At 38.1% G+C, this 24,052-nt stretch overlaps 1 protein-coding gene across 1 annotated transcript; it reads right to left on the reverse strand.

Moving 5' to 3' along the window:
- Positions 1-419: 419 nt before the first annotated feature.
- LOC134534720 (N-alpha-acetyltransferase 30) lies at positions 420-15,284 on the reverse strand. Its single transcript, XM_063373206.1, has 4 exons — positions 14,208-15,284; positions 10,536-10,659; positions 5,496-5,551; positions 420-3,168 (listed from the first exon to the last, which is right to left on the reverse strand). The coding sequence occupies exons 1-4, from the start codon at positions 14,868-14,870 to the stop codon at positions 3,031-3,033; spliced, it is 981 nt and encodes a 326-aa protein (XP_063229276.1). The 5' UTR covers positions 14,871-15,284; the 3' UTR covers positions 420-3,030.
- Positions 15,285-24,052: the final 8,768 nt, after the last annotated feature.

The following is a 24,052-nucleotide window of genomic DNA, read 5'->3' on the forward strand; positions in this document are numbered from 1 at the left end:
TTAGAAAGAAAAATTAGAATGTTGCAAGATGCAAAAGCTTTGAGCTAGCCATGCTACCTTTGATTTATAATATCAAAGCCAAGAAAAATGATGTGAAAGAACCTTCGGAGCTGATGTTTGGAGAAACGAATAATGTTGACAAAGGCCTTAGGAATCTAGTTATCTGTCTATTCTTGTCAGTATTAAAATGTACAATCAAAAAGATTTAATTCATAAGTAACCAACAAAAAAGTTTACTCCAGTAATTTCAACTTATTTCTGAGAAAAGTGTAAAGTTTTTATCACCAAAGTAGATGTTTACATGATTTACCAAGCTTATTACAACTTTATAAAATGAAATAAGAGTTCAAATATTTTTGCATTATTGCGTAGCAGTTTTTCTTTTATACCAAAAATTGCTATACATGTGACTAAACTCTTTTTGTTAATCACCTCATATAAACCAAGTAAGCTGGTACTGTATCACATGACATTACTTGTAACTCGATTTAGACACCATTGAAACTATGACAATTACTTCTTTTAATGCCCATCTCAACGGTGTGTCCATGTTTTGTGTTTTAGTCTGTGGTTGTTGACATTTATTTTTTTCCACTTCTGGTACATGTAATGAAAACACAAATAATATTTTATTCTCAAGTTTGAAATGACAAATATGCCATGTTTTGAATTCACACAATTTTTTACATTACAGTTTAGCAAGACAATAGCAAAAAAAAAACTTTAAATACTTGTTGCATGTTAAAATTGTTGCTTATTGTTCATGTTTTTGATTATGAAGTTCCATTAAACATAAATAAAAAAAGGGGTATTTATATTGCACAAATGACTTAATCTCAGTAGTGAACGTTGGGATATGACAAACTGATGAAGTATGGCAAGTATGCTATGCCAAGTACTCGTAAACAAACAAATATTAATTATTTATAAGAGTTAGTATTCAAAGTCGATTTGAATGTGAACAATTTATTATTCATATTCAAATATTCGCACAGGCGTAACGTTAACACATTAAGCAGACTACAAAATGACCACAATGTACGTAACTTCAATTACTAAAATTTGAGATGAAAAATATAAAACATACTCACAAATTCATACCAAATATTCCTGTTAAAAACCAAAACTTGTTTTCAAAGATGCTTACAAAATTAGTTAAATAAGTCTACTGTTTACAAAATACACTTTTAGGTAAAAATATTTCATAAACAAGATTAACATAATTGTGTTTGATAAAGTGCAAAAAGGCACTTGGCATGGCAATGATCTTTTAATGAATCTGAAATATTTGATGGGGAAATGGTGAACAAACTTCACATATTCCACCAATGATCAACATATGCAATTTAAAATGATCCTCTCATTAGCAAATAGTTCTGAAAATCTTATTCGGGCATGTGGCTTGCAAATAAAGATACCCGCAATAAAATACTAAATAAAAACACAGTGATGGTGGCACATGGAAAAATAATAATTACGCAGTTTCCCTGTAACAATGGAGCATATGTTTTTGAGTCACACTGATAAAGGTGCCAGTTGAGCAGTTGGTAGACATTTTTTCAGAACAAAATTAACTGTTGTCACTATAATTTTACGTAATTCCTAAATCTTCTATTTTAATACAGTTAAAAAATCATGTTATAAAACAGTTGGGTAAATTGTGATAGCTTCCTATTTACTTTGTTTTGCACATTTTTATAGGATAATTTCTGTTCCATTTCATGAACCTAAACCATCTCGCTGTTTTGTTATAAACTGAATTTATTTCACATTTTCGTAATCTCAGTGCCCCTACAAATAATTTTCACATTAGTAAAAATGAACCTGGCTACAATAAATAAAAATTCACAAGAATTCAACAACTTTAAATAATTTTATTAAGGAGGCAACATTGTACAGGAATGAAAAATGTTACACTTTTCCAACAATCTGGAAGATGCAATTCAAAAACATATATATCCTCAGGTTTTTCTGTGACTTGGTACTTAAGACAATTGCATAATTTATGTTGTATTAACAAATGATTTATATGACAAGAGTTACTATTAAACCTGCAACAAAGATTTATTAACTGCGAGGTGATTCTACATAATGTTGGCACACACAAAATAACTGCATCAGTTATGCAATGAACACTTTGGTGCAAACATCTATCTTCTTGTACATAAAAAATATGCTTTAACCTTGTTAATATCAAATGAAATTTCAATTGAACGTACGTAACGAACACTACACGTATTTTGAGTTGTATGTAATCTATCTCGCTCAAAAAGTTCATAAAATTCAATTTTTTTTAAAAGAATTTCATAATACCTTTTAATAAAATGCAAGAAGACGTGTATGGTACAAAAAATAACTATTAAAATATATCATTAATATCAATGTAGCATGTTCATAAAATCATGGCAATTATTTCCGAAACATAAGTGATAAATTAATTTTAAAATGGAGGGAGCTAAAAAGAAATTATTTAAAGTGACATTGCCAACAAGTCGTCATTCCTTGTGTAATGAACCTTGCAAAAATGTTTCAGCTAAATTCCATTACAACTTTTAAAAATAAATACATTTTACAATCTTATTTTTTATTTTCTTATATAATACATAAAACATACTATAATAGATTTCTTTGGAGGATTTTACTTTGCACACAGAAAAACAATACCCACATGTTAAGCAAGACATTATTCTTTGATTTCTATCACCATGTGTTTTTTTTTAGTACAATTATCAAGCACTATGTACAAAATATTGCAATAAAACAGCACTACTATTCACACGCAACTCTGTATTAACTCAAATACAAATCACATCATCAAAATAAATTATGTACATTTCAAAAACTATATTAAATACTACAAATGAAAAACAAGTTTTATACTCAAAACCTCACTTTTATTAGTTTTAGTTTCACCAGTTTCAAAATACAACTTAACCATTCTGTTATTCAACTGTTTACAAGTTGCCTATGGTTTTTTTTTTTTGTATTCCAGTTAATACAGAATTTCTAAGTAACTCGAAGTTTGCAACTTCACCGAAGCCAAAGCTTCAGCCGCAGAGCGTCCACACCATTCAGGTAGTAACGAAATAATCTCTTGTCTCGAACAAACCCCAAGTTTTCATACAGGCGTAAGGCTGGTTGGTTGGTTATCTCAGTTTCCAGGACAACCTAAAAAATTTTGTAGACAATAATTCTCAATTGCAAAATATGTGGCCAAATTATTTTATATATATGCCCGCCCACCACTTGAAGCCACAGCGGTGATCCAGTGAACCGATCACTCGCCTCTCACACGCGGAATGTGGGTTCGATTCCCAGTGGGGTCTCACACTGTCCAGCAGATTCCATGAACGTGTGGGTTTTCTAGGGGTATTCCCTGCCAACCCCTCCCATACACCAATGCATTCTGCCACCGATCCATACCCACCTTACGACTTGGTCTCACATGCCATGTTGATTTTTTTTCTTTTTTCTTTACCATAAGCTTTTTTTAAATTTTCACCTAGATAAATCCCTTGAATTTGTTGTTCTGTCACAAATATTTTTCAACAGATATTCACTTAGTGTAATGTCGTGGCTGTAAGAGGTTGTACAAGTCTTTGTAATTATTATCATTTGCACGACTTTTTACACCCATGATATTACACTAAAAGCCCCACCACACTGTAAAATATTTGCCTCAACTATATTTGACAATACAGTTGGACAGGTAGTAAATGACTTCCAATTTTCTCCATGAAATAAATTTGTACAGGTACCTCAAATATGTATCAAATCATGTCACACTATTAAAGTTGGCAACATAATTTTAATTTTCAAATCAGCATTTATCTGTCCATCTTTTTTTTTCTGTACACCAATCCCTCACTTATCACAACTAATACGTTTCTAAAAATGTCCGTGTTATCCAAAATTGCGTTAATCTGAAGCATTTGTCTCCATAAATAGCAAGGCTAATTTACTTGTGTGTCCCAAAATGTGTAGGGAAATATTCTTCACATAATATAAATGCGTAGAATAACACTCAATGATAAATAAGTCACACCATTTAACTTTATAAGCCTACCATTGAATACTTTGTATGACAAATTCGACACCATGTAACGAGAGATAGTTATCATCAATCAGCTGGTTGACTTGCCCGCCCGAGCATGACCAACTCACGTCACGTACCTTTCCGCAAACTTTCCAAACCATCCTTTACTGGCAATGAAAATGATATTAGTGTCTAGGTGTTTACATTTTAATTTTTAAAAAATTAAAGTGCTTATTTGTGTATCACCGCTTGGTTCACATCAATCCTGTCAGGCCCGTAATTTTTTTTTCATTGCACCATTCATTTAAGAACCTTTTCCATGAGAATCATCTGTTCATTTCTGTTCCGGTATCTAACGTAAAATATATTCCCACTAGTACAACCAACAGCAACAGACTTATATAAATGTTTGATAAAGTTCTTATTTCGTACGATTGTGCGCACAGTTTACTTGCTTAAAACTAAAGTGCGACCAACATAAGTGTGGCCTTTATGAAAATCTGCATGCCATAATACTTCTAATTTTGTCTCAAATGCTTGAACACGATGCATTATGCTTCACTTGGAAGTCATGATTCCACAATAATTCCCACTGCAGGTGCTTGCGCAAATAGTTACCAGCAGACGAATGGGCAGACATTACTTGTGTTTGTCCGAGTTCCCTGCCACTGGCTAGACAAGTTCATCATGGCCCGGTCTGAGGCCGGCCAACAACGGTACGGCAAGACGGCATACGCGCGGAGGTAAAAACATTCGGTCCTTTACACTCCATAGCCGCAACTTAACTTACCATAGCTGAGATGTTTGTACAACAGACCTGCGTGCGCATCTCTTCCCCCCTTATATGGCTAACTGTATGCCACGGTACATCTGTTGTTTTTTGCCTGCGGAGATTTCGCGCGAACTGAAATTTACAGACGTGCTATTCAGACTGGGGCAGTACAATTAACATCCCGCTAAATGAATTCGCGCGATCTGAAGACATGCTAAGTGAGGGATTGGTGTACAACTATATGGCTGACAAAAATAAATATCCCGATGGGCCAAATTTTCCAAATCTAGTCACTTGCAAATAAGATAGCTGTGACAGCAACAATTACACTCTCCAAACATTTCAGGAGTCTTGAGTTGATATAATCACCTCTTTGTCAATGCGTGATTCCCTCTTCCACAGATGTGATTAGTGAAACACAATATAGTGAGCCAAATCAACTCTTACGCCACCTCAACTTTCGTGCATGTTTTGAGTATAGTACATTTTCTCGGAAATGAATATTTTTATTTGAGATACTGATGTAAGATTGCTTGCTGAATGTAAAAGAGATGAAAATCTAACACTACAAATGTTACACACATAACCCCACCCTCCTATCACCCCTAACCTTTAACAAAGAAATACTCTATACTATAGTCATACGCTTTCCTAAAATTAATAGTTCACTGTCTGCTATATATTTACCTCATCAGCATCATCCGCTACCATGGCTCGGATTGCTTTTAAAACAAGATTTGAACCTGAAAACAATAAATTCAGAATTATCCTAAAGTCTCTGGTATTCAACAAAATCAGCTAAATTTTTGTGTGTGAAAGACACAGCTCTATCATAACAACAACTGGAAAATTGTATCAAACTTGACTCATAAAATTTTAAACAAATTCACTTTTATTTCAACTATAAAATATTAGATTTTTTTATTTATTTCCACAGACGAACTTTCATATGTGAGCTATACAAGTTTATAGACAAAATATGCATAAAAAGAATTTTCAAGTCAATTTAACAACAATACAAAATACTATTTCAAAACTATCAGGATGGAATAATAAACTTTGTTAAATCAAACAAAGTTCTCAAAACCACCGCTGTAGCTGCTGTAAAACTATTTCATTGAAATAATTGAGTGAAATACTATTTGAGTGAAATACCATTATTTTTCATACATTTTTCTGGTGTGGTGCCTTAACTATTTTAAAGAAATGATTTTTCGACAGCCACAAGTTTTACGGTGGTTGTAGAACATTACCCAGCTGCTCTGTTTTCCAGCTTAAAATACTTTATTTGCAATAAAAAAAACTTGCTCAGCTCCAACTTCAAGGTGTGTACCAGCATTGGGAGTCACTTTAGAACATAAATGGTATTAAGTTTTCAACTTATTTTTTTTTCTTTTGGGATGACCTGCAGCCAAAGTTAGTCTGTCAAATTCTGACTCAACATGTATGTAGCACGAAAACTACATGTACACGTCCCCAAACACAACTACATACATACACATGTCAGTTCAGAAACTTCATGGAGAGGGAGGGAGGGTGGGGGGGTGGAGCGATTGCTGGGGATCACAGGTTTTAAATATGAGTAATGGATAGGGACTGGAAACAATTGCAGGTTCAATGACCTCCAGGATGAGTCCTCTGCATGCTCAGACAAATGTACTCTGTTCACTGGCTGGTGACTTATCAGACCTCTTCGCCGGTTAGTCTCTAATTAGACAATACTCTGGTCAAGGGTTTCTTATTTTCCCACAGTACTCTGCATAAACTGAGATCCAATAGCAGACTCAGGACAATGATGTACGTATTTCAATTGTAGCATACCACGAAATGAATCCACAAATTTTTCCGATCTCTAGTAATGACTAGTGAGTAATGAAAATTTGATCAAACCCCACAATACCTTTGGACATTCAGTGTGACAGACCTACCATCATCCCTCACAACTGATGCTCCAGTCACACTACTGTGTGGCAAAGCAAGCACGGACTGGCCAACCCTCTCAAGAATCCCAGGTTCGTTTTAACAGTAGGATCGTTTTACCAAACTGCAGCCCCTTGGTGCGCCTCTGCACATTTCACTTGCCAGAGACAGCCTGGCGGGCAAAATGCTCTCAGGTCAGTCAGGTTGTGTCCTCGATACTGCTTCTCTCAAGCAAGAGGTGTGAGGGCTATTCATCTGCTGGGTGTTTCGGTGCGATCGTAAACTTCTGCGTTGATCTTAATGTTCAGTGTATTGTGATATTTAGGACAATGAGTAACTCGGGACAAGTTTATATGGTGAATTGCTATTGAACCCTAAATAACACCAAAAAAACCACGTCTATAGACCATATAGGGCCAAAATGCATGTTAATACACTATATATCCCCACAATAAAAGTTAAATCATGAAACTAAGCAGCATTTAACCTAAACTTAATTCAAATCACAAAGAAAGATATCTTTTGATGTTTACAATTCAAGAAAATTAATTATTACTGTACTGAGTTCACACCAAAGTGCATAGCTCAAAAAAATTTCATTTAATTTGTTGTATAGTGTCGCTTATTAAATCGCTATCTAACTACATATACTCGCCAATTTAGTTTTATTTATCTTAAGGTATTTATTTTATACAAACTTATTACAAATTATTTTATCTTAAAAATGAAGCATTTTAACATAACACTACTTTGGTGGAATAAGTATTACAAAAAGAATTAATAAATATACTAACAATATATTTTGATCTAAAAACAAAATGAGATTAAAAATTAGAACCATAAAATCTTGCATCTATGAATAAATTATTTATCAAAATTACACACAATTATGATCGTATAATTATGTGTTATTTATAGAAAAGTATTTTTGTTAACGTGCATTTAATATTTAATTAATAAAGACTATGTAATGCAGGGTTGAAAAAACCAGGTCTTTTAAATACTTTTTTTTTTAATTTGGTTGATTAAACAACTTGAATTAAACCATTGTAATTTAAATCAGTCAACCCTTATGTAAAGCATATGTATCTTTATTTATGATATTATGATTAAATACATAAAACTTATTTAATTAAGCTCTCATAATTTGTGGTACGATATTAGGTATTGCAAAAGCAGTTTGAGATGAGACTTAATTCATAATTGTATTTTCTAACATGTCTGCTTTTGTGTCATGTTTAAAAATTATCAAGTAATTCTCTTTGCCGGTATGAGTTACCACCTTTTTCTGTCCTGGATTCAGTTGCTCATAACTCTTAGGCCTGGTTTATAAACTATGCAAGAATGCAAGATGAAAAATTTTCAGGAACCACATTTTAGAATGCCAGTTCATAAACTATGCATGATGCAATAATACAACGCAAGTATTGTTCAATTTCCAATTTTCTGTGTTTTGGCAAGCATTTTCGACTGCCATATTTGAAGAGAAGAGTTCCGAAAACATTTGAAGACGCAAAAATTATCTGCATAGAATTACACAATGTTCTTTTCATAACATAAAGCATTTTACATTATTTGTTAAACTTCCAAACATGGAAATAAAACATTTTAAATCAAATATTGAAATTTTGTTTTTTATTCCCAGGATAAATATGAATTATCAAAAGAAGCCTGAGATAGAAATTTGTCTTCTACTGTTTTACAATGTTAAGTTACAGGGTTAGTGACAACTTGAATGCTTTATAAAAGACTGTGATTTTTCTCACTTTGGTTGTGTTTTGCATCATCATGTTCCTTGAGAAGTTAACAAACACAGCATTACAGCCCTAGGGAGCAACAGGGGTGAAGAGTATAACAAACCTAGTATCACACACACTCCAACACCTGTACATATTTTGTTTCACCGTACAACCAGAATGACCGTGATTGATTCGAGACCTAGTTTGGCCACCAATCGTGCAGAGAATATACCATCCTATATAGAGGGATGTTGTCTACACATTGTACAGGTACAGATGAAATAAGGATACAGCATTGATGAAATGAATTTGTGGGGAAACCAGTAGCACCCCCCAAAAAACCTACCGGCTAATGGCAATGTCAACATCACTCAAACCAGTGAAAAATAAAAATTCAACCCTACTGCCAAACAAACTGGGATAGCTTCGTGGTGAAGTAAGTGAACTGCATCAGAAACTTGAAAAATTAGGAATCGGCCAACCAAATACTCAGTTTTTGAAATATTTAATATCCGAGGAAAATAATTGTGACAAAAATACTTGAAGGAAAATTCAGAAATTGAAACACTAATACCTGTGCAGTTGAAAAGTACTATATTATTGTTACAAATGCGGGTGACAAAGCAGTGACAGGCGCCAGGTACTTTACCCCGCACAGTCACCGACGTCACTCATGCATACTTTCTGCGATTAGAACGTTCTGGCCTCACCACCTCCCTGCCCTTCTTCCTCTACGCTGTTATATATCCCCGAGTGGCCTGGGAATTCCGCTGGCTTACAGAGGCCGCCATGGGGAGTGGCGTGAATAAGCACAGACATTCTGGATGGCCCAGGATAATACGACACGTCACAACCACTCCAGTCAGTTCTAGAAAGACGGCCACTGGTATAAAAGCAGCGACGCTGGCCTCAGCAACAGGCGAGTCGAGTGAAGTGCGGGTTCGGCGAGCGGCGCTGGCACAGAGCGACAGGACCCTCCATGTGTGACCGAGTGGCCGAGTGACTGAGTGTGTGGACAGGTGCAAAGTGCGAGGTGAGTGGCGAACCATTGTTGAGCCTAGCTCCAGTGAGGAGTGTGAACTATTAACATGACAGATACTTAGTGTGGTGATTTAATTAGTACTGTAAATATTAGTAGCAAATAAAACCATATAAAATTGATTGAGTTATCTTTATGAACCCATTTCCCCACTCATAACATTATTAATCCCTACAAAAGCTGCCGAAGAAATGTTTTTGTCCACCTCCAGCTACAATGAAATGAGAATGTTTAGCACTTCAAGAAACATTAATGAAAAAAAAGAAATGGTTTACATCCTGATCATGTACTAGCGATGGCTCCTCAAATACACAATGTTTAAAAGATATGAGATTCAAGGAAAAGTTTCTTAGAAAAATAATGGAGGAAATGCTGTCAATTCTAAAATTCAGTCCTCAGTTTACTATGTCAAATTTTTTCTTTACATCCACCCATTACCATTCCTTAGGATATTGTACATTGATATGTAATTACATAATAAAATTACAATATTTATTCATTCTAACACTTATTCACAAAAACATTTGAAGAGTTAACATTTTTCATTTCTTGTAAATTACTTTATTTTTGTCTCTTGACACCTAGATTTGGATTTTCGGTACTGTTTGGGATTCGAATTCGAGATTCAGCTTCAAGAAAATAAGAATTTGACCCATCTAGAGGCAGATCCAGAGGGGGAACACAGGCACCTCTGAGAAGAGTAAAATAACAATGGATAAAAAAAATTCTTAAGTGAATTTTGTGCTATTTTATATTAAATACTTATCAAAGACATTTGTATGACTATAAGCTAATATATAGACTATGTTATTAGTATTATAGTATTAACTAGACATATTTGATCAAGTCGCCCAATTTTATCGGGGAGAGGCCATTGAGTCTTCCGGTGCCCCTTCACGCCCCTAGAACCATCACTATGAAAAAATCAATGAATTTGTAAACATCTAACATCCTCTTCAGCAGAAGACTCTATCATGCATTTAATGTACTTTTGCAAAATAATATTGGCAGATACTAAAATACACTTACCTATTTTTCTTTTCCTATAACGCTCATCAACGGCCAGCATTGCAATGTAACCTCTTTTTACAACTTTCCTATGAACATCCAGTTTGCAAACAATGGCACCGACACACTGAGTCCCGTCCATGGCCTGCAAATTGAAATGAATATTTCCTGAATGCAATAGAAATTACATAATCTTTTATAGTAAAACTGATGTTCATTCATAACTATTTCTAATTTAAATTTTACAGGCTACGACTTAAGAAAAAATTAACATTAGTAAACTACCATAAACACTCCCAAAATACATAGCAGCATTACACTGATTAAGTTCTCCCACTCACCAATAAACTAAGTAATTATCTTTGAAGTGAAAAAAAAAAACCCTCATATTTAAGTAACCTATGAAACATTTTGATACATTATAAGCAATTAAGCCGTCAACAACTTAAGATGTAAGTCGCTTACAATACATTCAACAGTTAGCACTAAGTTGACCACAGGAAGATCTAAATTCTACAATAATGCAAAATCCTCACAGGAATTATACTTCGGTATACAGCCAAACTAAGAAATGTCATTTTGATCCATAACCAATGAATAAAAAAAAATCCTTAAAATATTTCATTTCCCCAATATTTCCTACCACTTAATTTTTCCTAAATAAATCTGGCATAATATAAATAGGACACCATCAGCACTTCTGAGTACAAATGTCTCTTCTAAACTGTATCAAGGCCATGCCCCAACTCAAAGAAGGCAAAGGGAGAGTGAATGAAAGTGTTTATTTGCTGCACAATCAGTTACTTTTTTGGTAGCAAACTTGGTTTATGAAGCAGAAACCATCTCTTAAGTCAGTGATGGCCAACTGGTGGCCCGTGGACCAGATTTATCATACAGCCAGCCTAAAGAATCTTACATTAAAGCTATATCAGGTAAACTGTCATGTATAATCAGTCTTTTGTAAAGTAAGTTGACAACAGACGCAGTTATGAAACCATGATATTCTAACAGAAACTTTGAAAAATATGATTTATATATTTGTTTCAATGTAATTCTTCTACCATTAAAAATTTTTTTTTTGTTATTTCATAAATACTATTTTTAAGAGAATTATTTCTTGATACTACATCACATGCCAACTATTGTATTAAACAGTTATCCTACTGAATAATAAGACATTAAAAAAATATATTTATTCATGTGTGTCTGGCCTTGGGAGTAGTTTCAAAAATGATATATGACCCTTAAAAAGAGTGAATTTAACAGGTACTATATTAACGTGAAATACGTAAATGGGTAATATTCTAGAAAAAAGGTGCAATTGAAAAAAAAAAAATCCAGTAACTCTTAATGATCTTGACATTTTTACTAACAATTATAAAAAACACTATTGCAATATTTCAAGTAGTCTAGTGGTAATTTACTGTTTTAATAGTTGGTTAGGTTAGCTAAATTAAAAATACTATAAAAATGTGTGAACGGGCAGTTAAATAAGGTAGGCTACATTAAAAATATTGTAAAATTGTGTTGATGGCTGGTTACTTATTGTGAGTGTTTTATTAATGTAAATGACATCCCCCCCCCCCCTCCAAACCAATATTTTTTGCATGACTCAGCAATAAGTAGATGTAAAATTCTAACCTTGAAACCCAATATGAAATCAAACAATCACCAATACTACCAAATATTAAGAAACATTAAATAACTCACCTTCATAATAACTTATTACAACATTTGAATGTCTAGTTTCACGTATTCAACATAGCAGAAATCATATACTTCCATTAACATGTTACTAGAAAATAATTATCAGGTAATAAAATAACACAATTATTACAGCTTTGCAATTATAAGAAAAAATTTCAGGAAACAAAATTAATATTTTTTTATTAAATTTTTTCCAGATGCTCCTAACTACCCATAAATGAATGACCTAAACTGCTTTCAGTTTAAGTAAATAAAATTGCAATAAAATTGAACGACTGGACAATAAAAAAAACATAATGTAGGCTACATATATATTTTAGAAATCTGAGAATCATTTTAACAATGGTCAGCTAGAACTAAATTATATCAAAAAGATAGTTTGTATTAATGTATAATGTAGTTCATGGGTGAATGTCTCAATTCATTCCAGAATTTACTAGTGTGTGTCACAGGGAGAGTGCAGTGTGATCACGCTGCTAAATTGGAACACACCTTAAGAAAAAGACACATTTGGAGTGATCAGAGAAGATAAACTCACAAACTTGCTTCATTTTCTTCTCCATAGTAAACCATTTACCCAAAAGTGACCTCTGCTGCATAACCTATCATTGCCAAAAAAATATTCCTTTTATTTTATCTTTTGCAAATTAAAACTGAGAACTTATCAAATTACAAATTTCATTTTTACAAGATTCTAGTAAATAATTTCATTCAAAAGTGATGTAATTTATAAGCATCACTAATTTAATTTTCAGTTCACTTGTTCAAAACAAGTTAGAATTCTGAAATTTGCCTCAGCACAAATGAAACAAATTTAGACTGCTTTGCTACAAGTCATTGTTTAATACTTAACTAATAGTAAATAAGTCTTCACAACAAATAAAAGACATACAGATTGTTAACTAATTGTTGAATGAAGATGAAAAGTAAAATGGTAATATTCATAAAATTGAGTACATGGAATTAACAGGGGCTGTAAAGGAAGATGCTGAGACAAAGAAGAAATGATAAAACCTGAGAGTATACGTACTTAAGATATTGTAAACAGTAAGAAAGATGAGGGAGTAATAAGTTACAAAATTTGAACATGAAATATGTTTTGGCAACGAATGTTGAACAATTATTCAGGAATTAAGATAGTATTTATTATTATTCTTAAAATGTTAGTGTTAGTTGCTGCTCATTTTTCTAAGGTAAATGTTCCATATCATGTATCCAAGTTTATCCTCTGATCCTGATGGCATGATCCTGTATACACTGGTCATGTGGTACATGTTGCTTGCTGCTTTACTTGAGTACGTCGAAAGATCCTAAACATAATGAAAAACTTGTTATGAAACTTAAATTATGATTGTAAAATGCATACGAAAGAAAAAATTCCACAAGATCTGACATTATTTGTTTGTATTGTTATAATCAAGTTTTTATTGTCAAGAATCTTTTGGCGTACTAAATTAAAACAGCAAGCAACATGTGCCAAAGGATCAATGTAGACAGGATCATGCCATCAGGATCAAGGGATAAACTTGGATATGTGATACAGAATAATTACCACATATCTAATTTCATCCCTTGATACTGATGACAAGATCCTGTATACTTTGATCCTGTGGTACATGCTTTTTTTTTATTTAGTATGATGTACCTGGACACAACCAAATCTTATGATAGAACAGTGAATATGATCGCAAGTTGAATATAAAATAAATTTTCTTATTTATTCAACTTAACATAGTATTTTTATATCACAAGTATTTTGTTGTGTGCAAGATCTCTCAATGTATTCCATCAAAACAGCATCATGTACCACAGGATCAATTTTTACAGGTTCATGCCATCAGGTTCAGGATACCTAATACGAAACAATTATTTATTAACAATAACCTACAAAACAATTCAATGTAACTAGGCCTATTTAACGCCTACTGAAACTAAAGGTTTTGATCCATTTTGATTTACAATTTAAGTAAAAATTGAACTGCTTACCAAGAAACATAATTTTGGCCAATTGTGTATGAAGTACCTGTATGTATAGATCGAGTAAGGTTCTGACAGGTCTTTCTGAATAAGTCTCATTATATCTGGCATTTGCAGCTCAGATTTATAGGAAACATACTGTATCTCATCTTCACTGCTTCTGTCCAGATTGTGACCTGACAACCTGGTATCATCACAGCATGCAGCATCTTTAACGCACTCATTTTGTTCAACATTCTCAGCACAGTTCGAGACAGAATTGAATATCTGGGTTGAGTTATCACATCCGCTACAAACATCACGCTTATGACACTGACTAGAACTTTTGCCCAATATTTCACAATTTGAAAAATGATCCTGTTTCCGAGCTTGCGGGATATCAACGCTGACGCTCAGGCCGTTCACGATTCCGTTGACACCACTTCCACTTTTTACAGTTAACCTATCTTTTAAGTGTGCAGTTACTTGCGATACTGAAGAATCATTGTCCGTTACAGCCGCAGTATTGTGGATAGGCATAATTTCTATATTATAATTCTTATCTCCCTTACAGTACTTAACATCGTTTCCTTCAACAATTACTCCAAAATTTTGTTTCAAGACACGGGGAAAAATTTGAGATTCTAATGGCAAAACAAAATCTGAGTTTAAACAATAATGTATATCGTCCATCACGTAAAATAAAAGATTATTCAAACGATTGCCATTGATTAAAGCTAGCAACAATTAACGCAGAACTAGTCGGTGACTTTTCAAGTTCACATTGCAAAATTTGTCGTCACCAAAGTCAAAATTCACACCATCATATCTCCGACACCCATCACCCCGTCCATATTGCAATTTATCTGCACGTTACACAATATCCATTTTGCATTTTACCTACACATTACACAATAGACACAAAAAAATATAATTACATATTTGTACGCAATATTTCACTTAAATGTCTGGTATTTTATGTTTATATGATTAAAATTATATTTATTTTATATTTCTACCTATTACTACTTTTTTCCGAATTTCCAAAAACAATTACTCCATGATACAGCTGTGCACACTACAGCTGATTACAGCCTTCGGTTAAAGCGACTCAGTTTCTTTCTAGTGTATTGAGTGTTGAAAGAGTACTCTTTGTGCAAAAAAAGAATAACGGAATATTCTCACATCCGTCGAAATAAAATATTCCGATTAATATTTTTAACAGATGGAGTTTGTTTTTACATTCAGAGAACCAATATTTATTTATAAAATAATTAATCATAATTATTCAAGTGTTTACCCCTGCACATAGTTTGAGAAGTAATTGCACAAAACATACTATTATCTTTAAAAAAAAAAATGTTAAAATGTGAAGTTAATGTCTTACGAGAGTAGGAAATGTTTTATACATAGAAAACTGTGAACATTAAAATTTTTGAGAAGAAAATAACAATTTTCCAAAGCATGAAAAATCGATTCTCCAATTCGAAACCCACTCTTTGTTCATAAATAGAGTTTCCTGGATGCTAGAGCTAGAGGTATGAGTAAGAAACGGTAAATATTAACAGCAACCTACTCACATTTACTATTCTGTTACCTCCTAATTCTTTTACATATATTATCTTCACCTTAGCATTTTCCTCATCTTTATATTTTTCATTAGTCCCTTACTGCCACACATGGACTTAAATATAAGAAGCGGCCATTAGTATGTACAGCTGTAGCAAACCATATTATGTATTCGGTACTGAGTAACGGGTACGCCATCTAGTGCCGAGTAACGAAACGTTACACACGAATACATTTCGTTACTCGCATATTTCGTAGTATGTGATTTATCGTTAGAATGTTGTTTAAATTTTATTGCCAATAAATAATTCTCACACCTATTTGTTGCTCTTTAAATATAATCGACGCATAATGGATTGCGATGTTATTGTGTGTGATGTAACATAAGCTCATGTTTAAATGTTCAAAATAGTAAATCCATTGCAAATTTAGCAGATTCTGTCAACAGTTCACTTGTAGTTCTACAATTTACCTATTAAATCAAATTAAATTTAGAATGACTTAAACACATGTCTGGATCTAAATACTGTAAAGTGAAAAAATGCAACTTTCACAGTTTGGTAAGTAATGTATAAGTATGTTTTCTACAAATTACGAATGTTGCGACGCCGCGACGTCATACTGTACGTGTAGGTAATACGATTCGATGCGATGTTCTGACATAACATAGCATGTTATTAGGTTGACGTCGTCCGACCGAAGGCCACCCTAAAGCCCGACCTGCAACCACCAGTATCCGACCACACTAACGAAACGCACCCCTAGCCATGGCCCACCCGAGTCAGGCGAGCACCAGAACAAAAGGTAGAATTAAAGACCATGCCCGAATGAACCAGCCACCGCGATCCCTGTGCATTATAAATTAAACATAATTTAATGATAACATCACTTTTAATTTAAAACCCCGTGAAAGGGAAGTGCGACGTAGGAGTGCCCGGGTCACTCACGTGTGGATTTTTATTAATACATTTGTGAGTGCTCCCCTTGCGGCCTTCAGCCTAAATTAAATAAAGTAGAGTGTGATTTAATTATAACCTCCCCAATTTTTGTGTATCATTCGCCACTGAAGCAGTCAACAAGTGACGCTTAAACATAAACTCCCCGCACAAAGCATTATGCGGGGCAGTGTAGCATACGGTGCGGGCCGACTCCCGCAATCACAGACTTTTGGGTAATCGCCGAGTGCACAGGCACCGACCACAGCGACTTAAAAGACTTTTAACGAATTTCATAGCGAGCCACGGCCCACGTAGGTGGGCCCGGGCGTAGCGGTTCGCAATTTTCGGGATTGGCCTACTCCAATCGAACTACCCCCCTCAACCCGACTGGCGTGAAGACTTAATATTAGTGACGGCGCGTCAGAGCGCCCAGTGTCAATTTAGTGTAATGTATTAGTTTCCGCCATCAGCCATGTGTAGTGTATAATTTCAGTGTTTTGTCTAAGCCATTTAATAAGTGACTAGTAAGCTATCCTTGTATCTCACCGTCCGGACTACCACTCTCCTTAACAGCAAGATTCGCCACGTGCCTTCATCGTCGTCACTATCAATCTGAGGATAGCCTGCGACCCTCGGTGGGGTCGTCCTCGTGAATTCCGCTAGACGTGAATCAGTACCGCCAATCGAGGGCCGTGTGTGCGGAGATGAGAAGGTAGACAGTGATACAGCCAGTTACATGAAGATGTACTGTACCAGGTGAAGTACTATATATCGTGTGACGTGTCAATAAAACCAGTTACGTTTACGTGTGTTTATAATAGTTACTGCATCCTGGGTGGCCTAAACAGCCCGGGAAATCCTTTGTCGACGCATCCCTGCCTGCAGCCACGAGGCAAAGAACCCCGCCCTCGAGTCAAAATCCTTGTTCACGTAATTTAAATTCTGTATTTTAAGACAGGCAGCGTGGACAGCGTCAAGTGCATGGCCTGGTTAATTCGAGAGGTGGAGCTCGACCCAACACACTTGATTCAGTCTCATTAACGTAATTACACAAAGTTACATTATAATCTATGAATGTTTATTAACAGGCTCTCTAGCCTTCATCTACAAATTGATTGGACAGGCACGCTTGGCATCCTGCATTGACTTGAAACGTAAATGTCCACACACAAGGCACGTCTCTGTAAAACTACACATAACTAACGAGACAATTGCAAAAAACACTATAAGTAACATGTAGCTGCCATCCCCCCAATGGTCACGCTCAGTGGCGGATCCAGGATTTTGGTTTGGGAGGGGCTTGACCCAGCTGAGGCTAGGCTTTATCAAGGCAAACAATAAAACAATAGTGGACCCAGATGCTTTTGGAGGGGGCTTGAGCCCCTTAGCCCACCCTCTGGATCCACTACTGGTCACGCTACAACAAATACAAAAACTCTGAACACTAATAACATAGTAAAGACCATTTGACACATGGGTTATTAGAATTATGTATTAATCAGAAAGATTGCTATGGAATAATACCGTAAGCTAAGAACTATGCCACGTGGGCGGAACTAAATGCGGACCCTGAAAGTCCTCAAGCCATATGAATTGAAAAGAGTAGATACTGTGTTTCACTTAACTGTCATGGCAGCCCTGCATGGACGAAACTAAGAACGACTCAATGACTGAGTTCTAATCGTTGAAGTCTTGGTCGTGATAAACACGCAGACAAAAATGCTAAATAATAACATTAAATTTTAAATGTTCCACATGGGAGAACATGTATTTAAGTTACGCGGCCGTTGAATTTCGGCCGGCCATGCAGACTGCCCATAGGGCCAGATGCAGATGGATTTGCAACTTCTGCTATTGCAGTGGTGAATTCAGAGAACTAAGGATGATGGGTCCCGCGGGGCGATATGCACCTGGTGTATACTTCAAGGGTGATGGTCAACTGCCGAGGTTGTAGATTCTGCGCGGCTCCCCAGCTCCATTCCCATGAAAATGTGCATTATGCAAAAGAGTAATTCAGGCCATGCTCTAAGCCTAATCGCGCTAAAGCCACGTCCAGACGATGCGATTTTTCGTGCAACTTGCGCTGTGCGCTGCGCGCATGCAAAATGCATGGCAAGCGCAAGCAGCCTGTGCGTTGAGCGCATGCACGTTTACCTGGAAATCAGTAGCGCGTCTGGTAGCGCACGTGTTCCCGTCGTCAGTGGGTATCATCGGTCATTTCCGTGCGCTACGCCGTGTTTGTCTACACAAGTGTGCATGTTTTTGAAGTTGAGAGTTGTCAGAGTTCAGTTAATTGTTACTGTGATTGTGCATAGTGAATAACTAATGTCTGATAGCCAGGAAAGCACATTGCAGTTCATAGAAGACTGAAGTAAACATGAACTCCTGTGGAACACTAGCATAAAAAAATACAAAAACAAACAACTTTGAAGGGATGCCATCATTGAACTAGGACAAAAGTATGGACTAAATGAAAAAGCTGTGAAAAATAAGATCAAAAGCTTATGTTGTTATTTTATCAAGGAGCATGATAAAGTCCATAGTGCAAAAAGTGGCATGTTAGCGAATGCAAAGGAAGTGCCGTCATGGTTTGCATACAAAGCACTGTTGTTTTTGAAAGACACAGCCGTACCGTTTCAGACTGTGGACAGCATTGATGACAGCACCAACAATGATGACAACAATGAGATGAATGTAAGTATAATATCATGTATTTGTGTTGTGATATATGATATTATATTTGTGATTGCTGACAAATATGTATCTGCACAAATATACACTTTTACATTGCATCTACTTACTGCATGATGTGAGAATGTTTGTAAGTTAAGGACTCTGTCTACTGAGCTTGCAGCCACAGAGTGTAATAGGGGCCTCAAAGTTGCAATTAATTATTTCTCAATGTATCTAATTAAAGATTATCAAACAAAAAGTATCCCACTTGTCCTGTCCTGTCTGTAAACATATTGCCGTACAATAGATATTTAAATTCTCATTAATCATACTTCATTTTAAAATGTAACATACCGATTGGTATTTCACAAAACTAAACGAGCAACATCGTGAATCATTGTATCGCAAAATTGTTATATGAAATGTTACACATAATTCGCTTCGGGGATGATAAAAGTTATCGTCAGTAACTGTACATCCAGAATTTATCTACTGTAGCTAAGTATGATTACTAATTTAAATACAGAAAGCGGTAATCAGAGCCCTTAATACCTATTCAATTCTGATATATCATTACCTTCTAGTCTCATTTCTGTTCTTTGTTGAAAGAATGTTTATACGTTGACGACAGTCGTCGTCCCCTCCCAGATACAGAGGCCGTACCTGGCCACCGACGCGGGCCTGAGGGAGTCTGTTTTTCCCCAGTGAACTATCAGTGTAGTGCATCGGCCAGGGACGCACCCGCGTGCGCCCTAGCATGCCAGTGGGCCATTGTTAGTGTGTAAATGATTCTGTGTTGTATATATTTTTTCCAAATGACCGTGACTTTTTAATAAGTGTATAAAGAATGTATTAATTATTGTGTAAATAATCTTGTAATTTTCGCAAATGTCTCGCAGTGTCAATATGTAATCGCGGGCTGCCGCTCGTCCGCGTCGCGAGGGGTGGCGCTCTCCCACGCTGGCCGATTTCTCCTCCCCTCCCCCGCAGCCCGCGCGCGGGCGGGGAAGGGCAGTAGTACTCAGGACTCGTTCAGCTGCGGATGTGCACGCCGCTCCGCGTTGATCGCGAGGCGCGCCTACCGAGCTCGCGGTCCGGCGACAGCGTCACTGTACGGGTTTTGCGGCAGCTGAGCTGCCCTCGTTGTGCCGCTCACACGATTGAGCGTACGAGTTACGAGTTACGAGTTACGTCATGAGTCGGACCTTGTAGGACGCGTAAGCATAGTTACGCACCGCCGAACTGTCATTGTCGTTACGAGTCTATCCGTAAAGAACCGCACACGTGTCACGCGCCTTTGTGGAGCAATTAGCAATCGGGAACTTTGTAACTTGGCAGGATTTCTAGTTCGTAACGAGACGAGTGGGTTGCACGAGACGGTCTTCGGGAGTCCGGGTCTTCGTGGGAGGGGCGCACACCCCGCAAACGGATCCGCCAGGCCGCGGCAAGCTCTCAGGATTGCAATAAAGAGGCTCGTGGAACTGTTAACATCGAGTGGTACTTTAAGAAAACTGCCTATCATTCTTCCTCACCTCCTCTCCCACCCTCCAGGTCCCGTATTCCCCGGTCCCGGCCACGTTGGCCTGGACCCTTACCTCTCCGACGAGAGCAGTACGGGCACAACAGGAATTTATAGTAAACGGGGAAATAGGGACCAGAAGCCGAGGGACGTCAACGTATATCACTATGGATGAAAACATAATCCAAGACAATTTGCTGAAGCATTACAGATCACGACTGGAAACGACACAATTACTTTACAACGATTACAAATACTGGTGTTGCCAAGGAACAGACTCCACTCTTGACATAAAGTTTTCGCAAAATTCGTTCCTGAAGTCATGAGCCCTCGCAGAAGCTTTACGTGCCCAAGCCTGCAGGGGCAAAATATCGGTATCAGATGCCACTGTTTGCCTCCACAAACCATCAACAACATTGCCAGTACTAGCATCCTCACTATCCAGGGATCCGAATGGCACATACAAAGTCCGGGAAGACTTCTGTTTTCGCAGAAAATTATGCAGATACACACAGCAAAGTACGTCTGCAACATTTGAAATAATTTTCCTTTCTATTGGTTGACGCCATCCCCGCTGCCTGTTTTGAAGTTATGTTAATTGAAAAGGTTTAAAGAATTTTGATCTCAAGGGCGGGGTTCCTGGCCTCGTGGCTGCAGGCAGGGACGCATCAGAAAAGGGCCCCCCGGGCTGTTATGGCCTCCCAGGACGCCGTATTAGAGAAAACACACACACGTCCGTTTAACAGATTTATTACGCCGCACACGTTACACTTCTCTACGTCACATATGGCACTCTCACGCGACTGGCCGCATCATCGTCGACCTCCATTCAGCCTACACCACCCTCAACTGGCGGTACTTTTTACGGTCGTTCGGTAGCCCGGCGGCTAGTACTTTCAGGGAGGTAGTTAACCCGGCGAGTTACGGGGACGAAGGCTCGGGTGAGCGGCAAGCCCGTTTCTGCACACGTGGTTGTTTGTGTGCGACGTAACATGGGGTACATTAACGGCCGGTTATACAAGTACACTTAACAAAGCAATATTACACTTACATAGCACTGGAAAGACTCGGTGGCGAGTCACACATCGTAACGAAAGACCGCACGAGATATCGTACGGCCGCTTAGAGCCGACCGGGGAGCTGTTGATAAAGATTTGAAGATAGTTACCTATTGCTGTTAACGTGGAGATGGCGCGAAAGATGAATGCTCCCCGTGTGCGGGGCTGCCGGCCCAGGTAGGAGCTAGTTCGCTACTGCCTCTTCTCCCTGGCAACCGGGCCAGGGAGGGGGAAAAATCCGTGGGAAGGTGATTCCGGCCAGTTTTGTGAACGATATTGGTTTACAAAATGATTAGTTAATTAACAATAATTATTGGCTGTTTTAAAAGTTATAGTTTTTGATTGTTTTATCAAATGCATGTACACAGGCTACCCAGTTGCGCAATGCCACACCCAGGCCGGGCGCCTTGCACACAAAGGAGGCCGTGACTGACGTCATGCCGTTCGGGTCACTGCACTACGTTGCACGCACGGGCGTGTTCGTGGCACAGCACTGATCAGGTGTTGAGGACACATAACAGCCTGTGCTCTCAGAGGGAGCACCGACGACGGCGTCATGGTTTCCTAAAAATTCTGAAAACTGATGGCAGCAACCCGAAAGCATTCTCAACAGTACGGCGTGCCCTAGAAAATCGGTAATTAATTTGCGAATTCCGAATGCTTGAACACGCCATTGTCTGAAATTTTCCCTTGGAATCCTACATTACAATATATAAAGTTGTAGTCTGCATTCACAATTCCTAACAGTACTATACTATAACATCCTTTGTAGTTTTAGTAGTCGGTTGCACTAACATCTGGAAACTGTATCACAACATGCTTTCTGTCAACAGCACCACAGCAGTTAGGATGGTTCCATTTTGCTTCAAAAGTATTCACAATTTCATTCCACTCTTCTTCACTTGATGGCATCTGAAATAAATTTATACTATTTATGCTATAAAGATACACATATTGCAAATCTGTTAGCAATACTAGTTAAAACTATACACTGTCGTCGTCCAGGCTATTCCCCGGGAAAGGTGCAGCTGCCCGACTGCTCGAGGTAGAGGGGGGTTCCGGCCTCGTGGCCTCCGGGGAAAGCTAACCTGGTGCTTACCCGCGCTGGGAAATAAACAGCGACCTCTCCACTCCCGTGACCGACCAGGCCTGTGACTCGCTCGCGACTGCTGCCTGCCGCCGTCCGCGCGCGGCGCTACCCCTCCTGACACGTCTCCCCCCCCCCACCCTAGCTACACTGCACCACACACGCATAACTGGCAGGAGGGGCGTTGCCACGTCATAACGGCCTGTAGGGAGCTAGGTAGGCACTTGGTTCGACGTCAAATGCCCCCCCTCCCACGAGGCCGTTATGCGCGGCATCGTCACTCAGTTAGGCACCACTCGACGCACTTGGGGACAAGTCGAACACTGTGTGGTCAAATCTGGGGAGCCAACCTTGCGCTGCTCCCAGGAGGGTAACAGGCTCATCACGCTGCACCTGGGTCTGGGCACGTCGCGGCGCACTGGCATGGTCAGGGTGGGGCACACATAGTCGTTCAGATACTCAGGGGCCCTGCGAGTCCTGGAGGGGCGAATTGGGGTAGCGGGTTCGCTCACCACGAGTGCTGCGGGGTCTGCCTGAGGGGGGGTAGCTATGGGCGGACTCGCCTTAGGTGTGGATGCCGCCTGTGAGAATATGTCGAACAGTGTGGGGGTTGGGTCGTCCGAACAGCACTCACTCCCGGTCAACCACCTCTGTTGGCGCGGGCAGCGCTCCTCCTCGTCCCCTGTGTCCGCCTCGACATCAGACCCAAGACACTCAGAGATGTTGCAACCGACCGCAGAGATCTGGCGGGGAAGGCCCTGCTCCTCACTGACCTCCCCTTCATCCTCTTAATCCGGTTCCGTGACGATTTCCCGTGACCCGTCCGCCCCCGGCCTGGGGCTCCCAGGTCGAAGAGGTGCTTGAGCTACCCGCCCCTTCTGACCCTCCCACTTCCTGTCGTTGGGCACTGCCACTGACTGCTCCAGGTACACCTGCCGTCCCGTGTCCAGGGCGGGCCACCCCTTCCATCCCTTCTCCAGAGAGTCCAATGTTGTCTCCAAATACTGCCACAGCTCCCGGCTATAAGGCCA

The sequence above is a fragment of the Bacillus rossius genome, chromosome 8 (genome assembly GCF_032445375.1).
Source record: "Bacillus rossius redtenbacheri isolate Brsri chromosome 8, Brsri_v3, whole genome shotgun sequence".
Lineage (NCBI taxonomy): Eukaryota > Metazoa > Arthropoda > Insecta > Phasmatodea > Bacillidae > Bacillus > Bacillus rossius.

Bases quoted from the DNA above. Each gene is read 5' to 3' on its own strand.
- LOC134534720 (XM_063373206.1), bottom strand. From the start codon at position 14,870: ATGGACGATATACATTATTGTTTAAACTCAGATTTTGTTTTGCCATTA. The intron at 10,660-14,207 runs GTAAGCAGTTCA...TTCAATTTGCAG, and splicing joins GGCCAAAATTATGTTTCTTG to GCCATGGACGGGACTCAGTG. The intron at 3,169-5,495 runs GTAAATATATAG...AAAATTTTTTAG, and splicing joins TAGCGGATGATGCTGATGAG to GTTGTCCTGGAAACTGAGAT.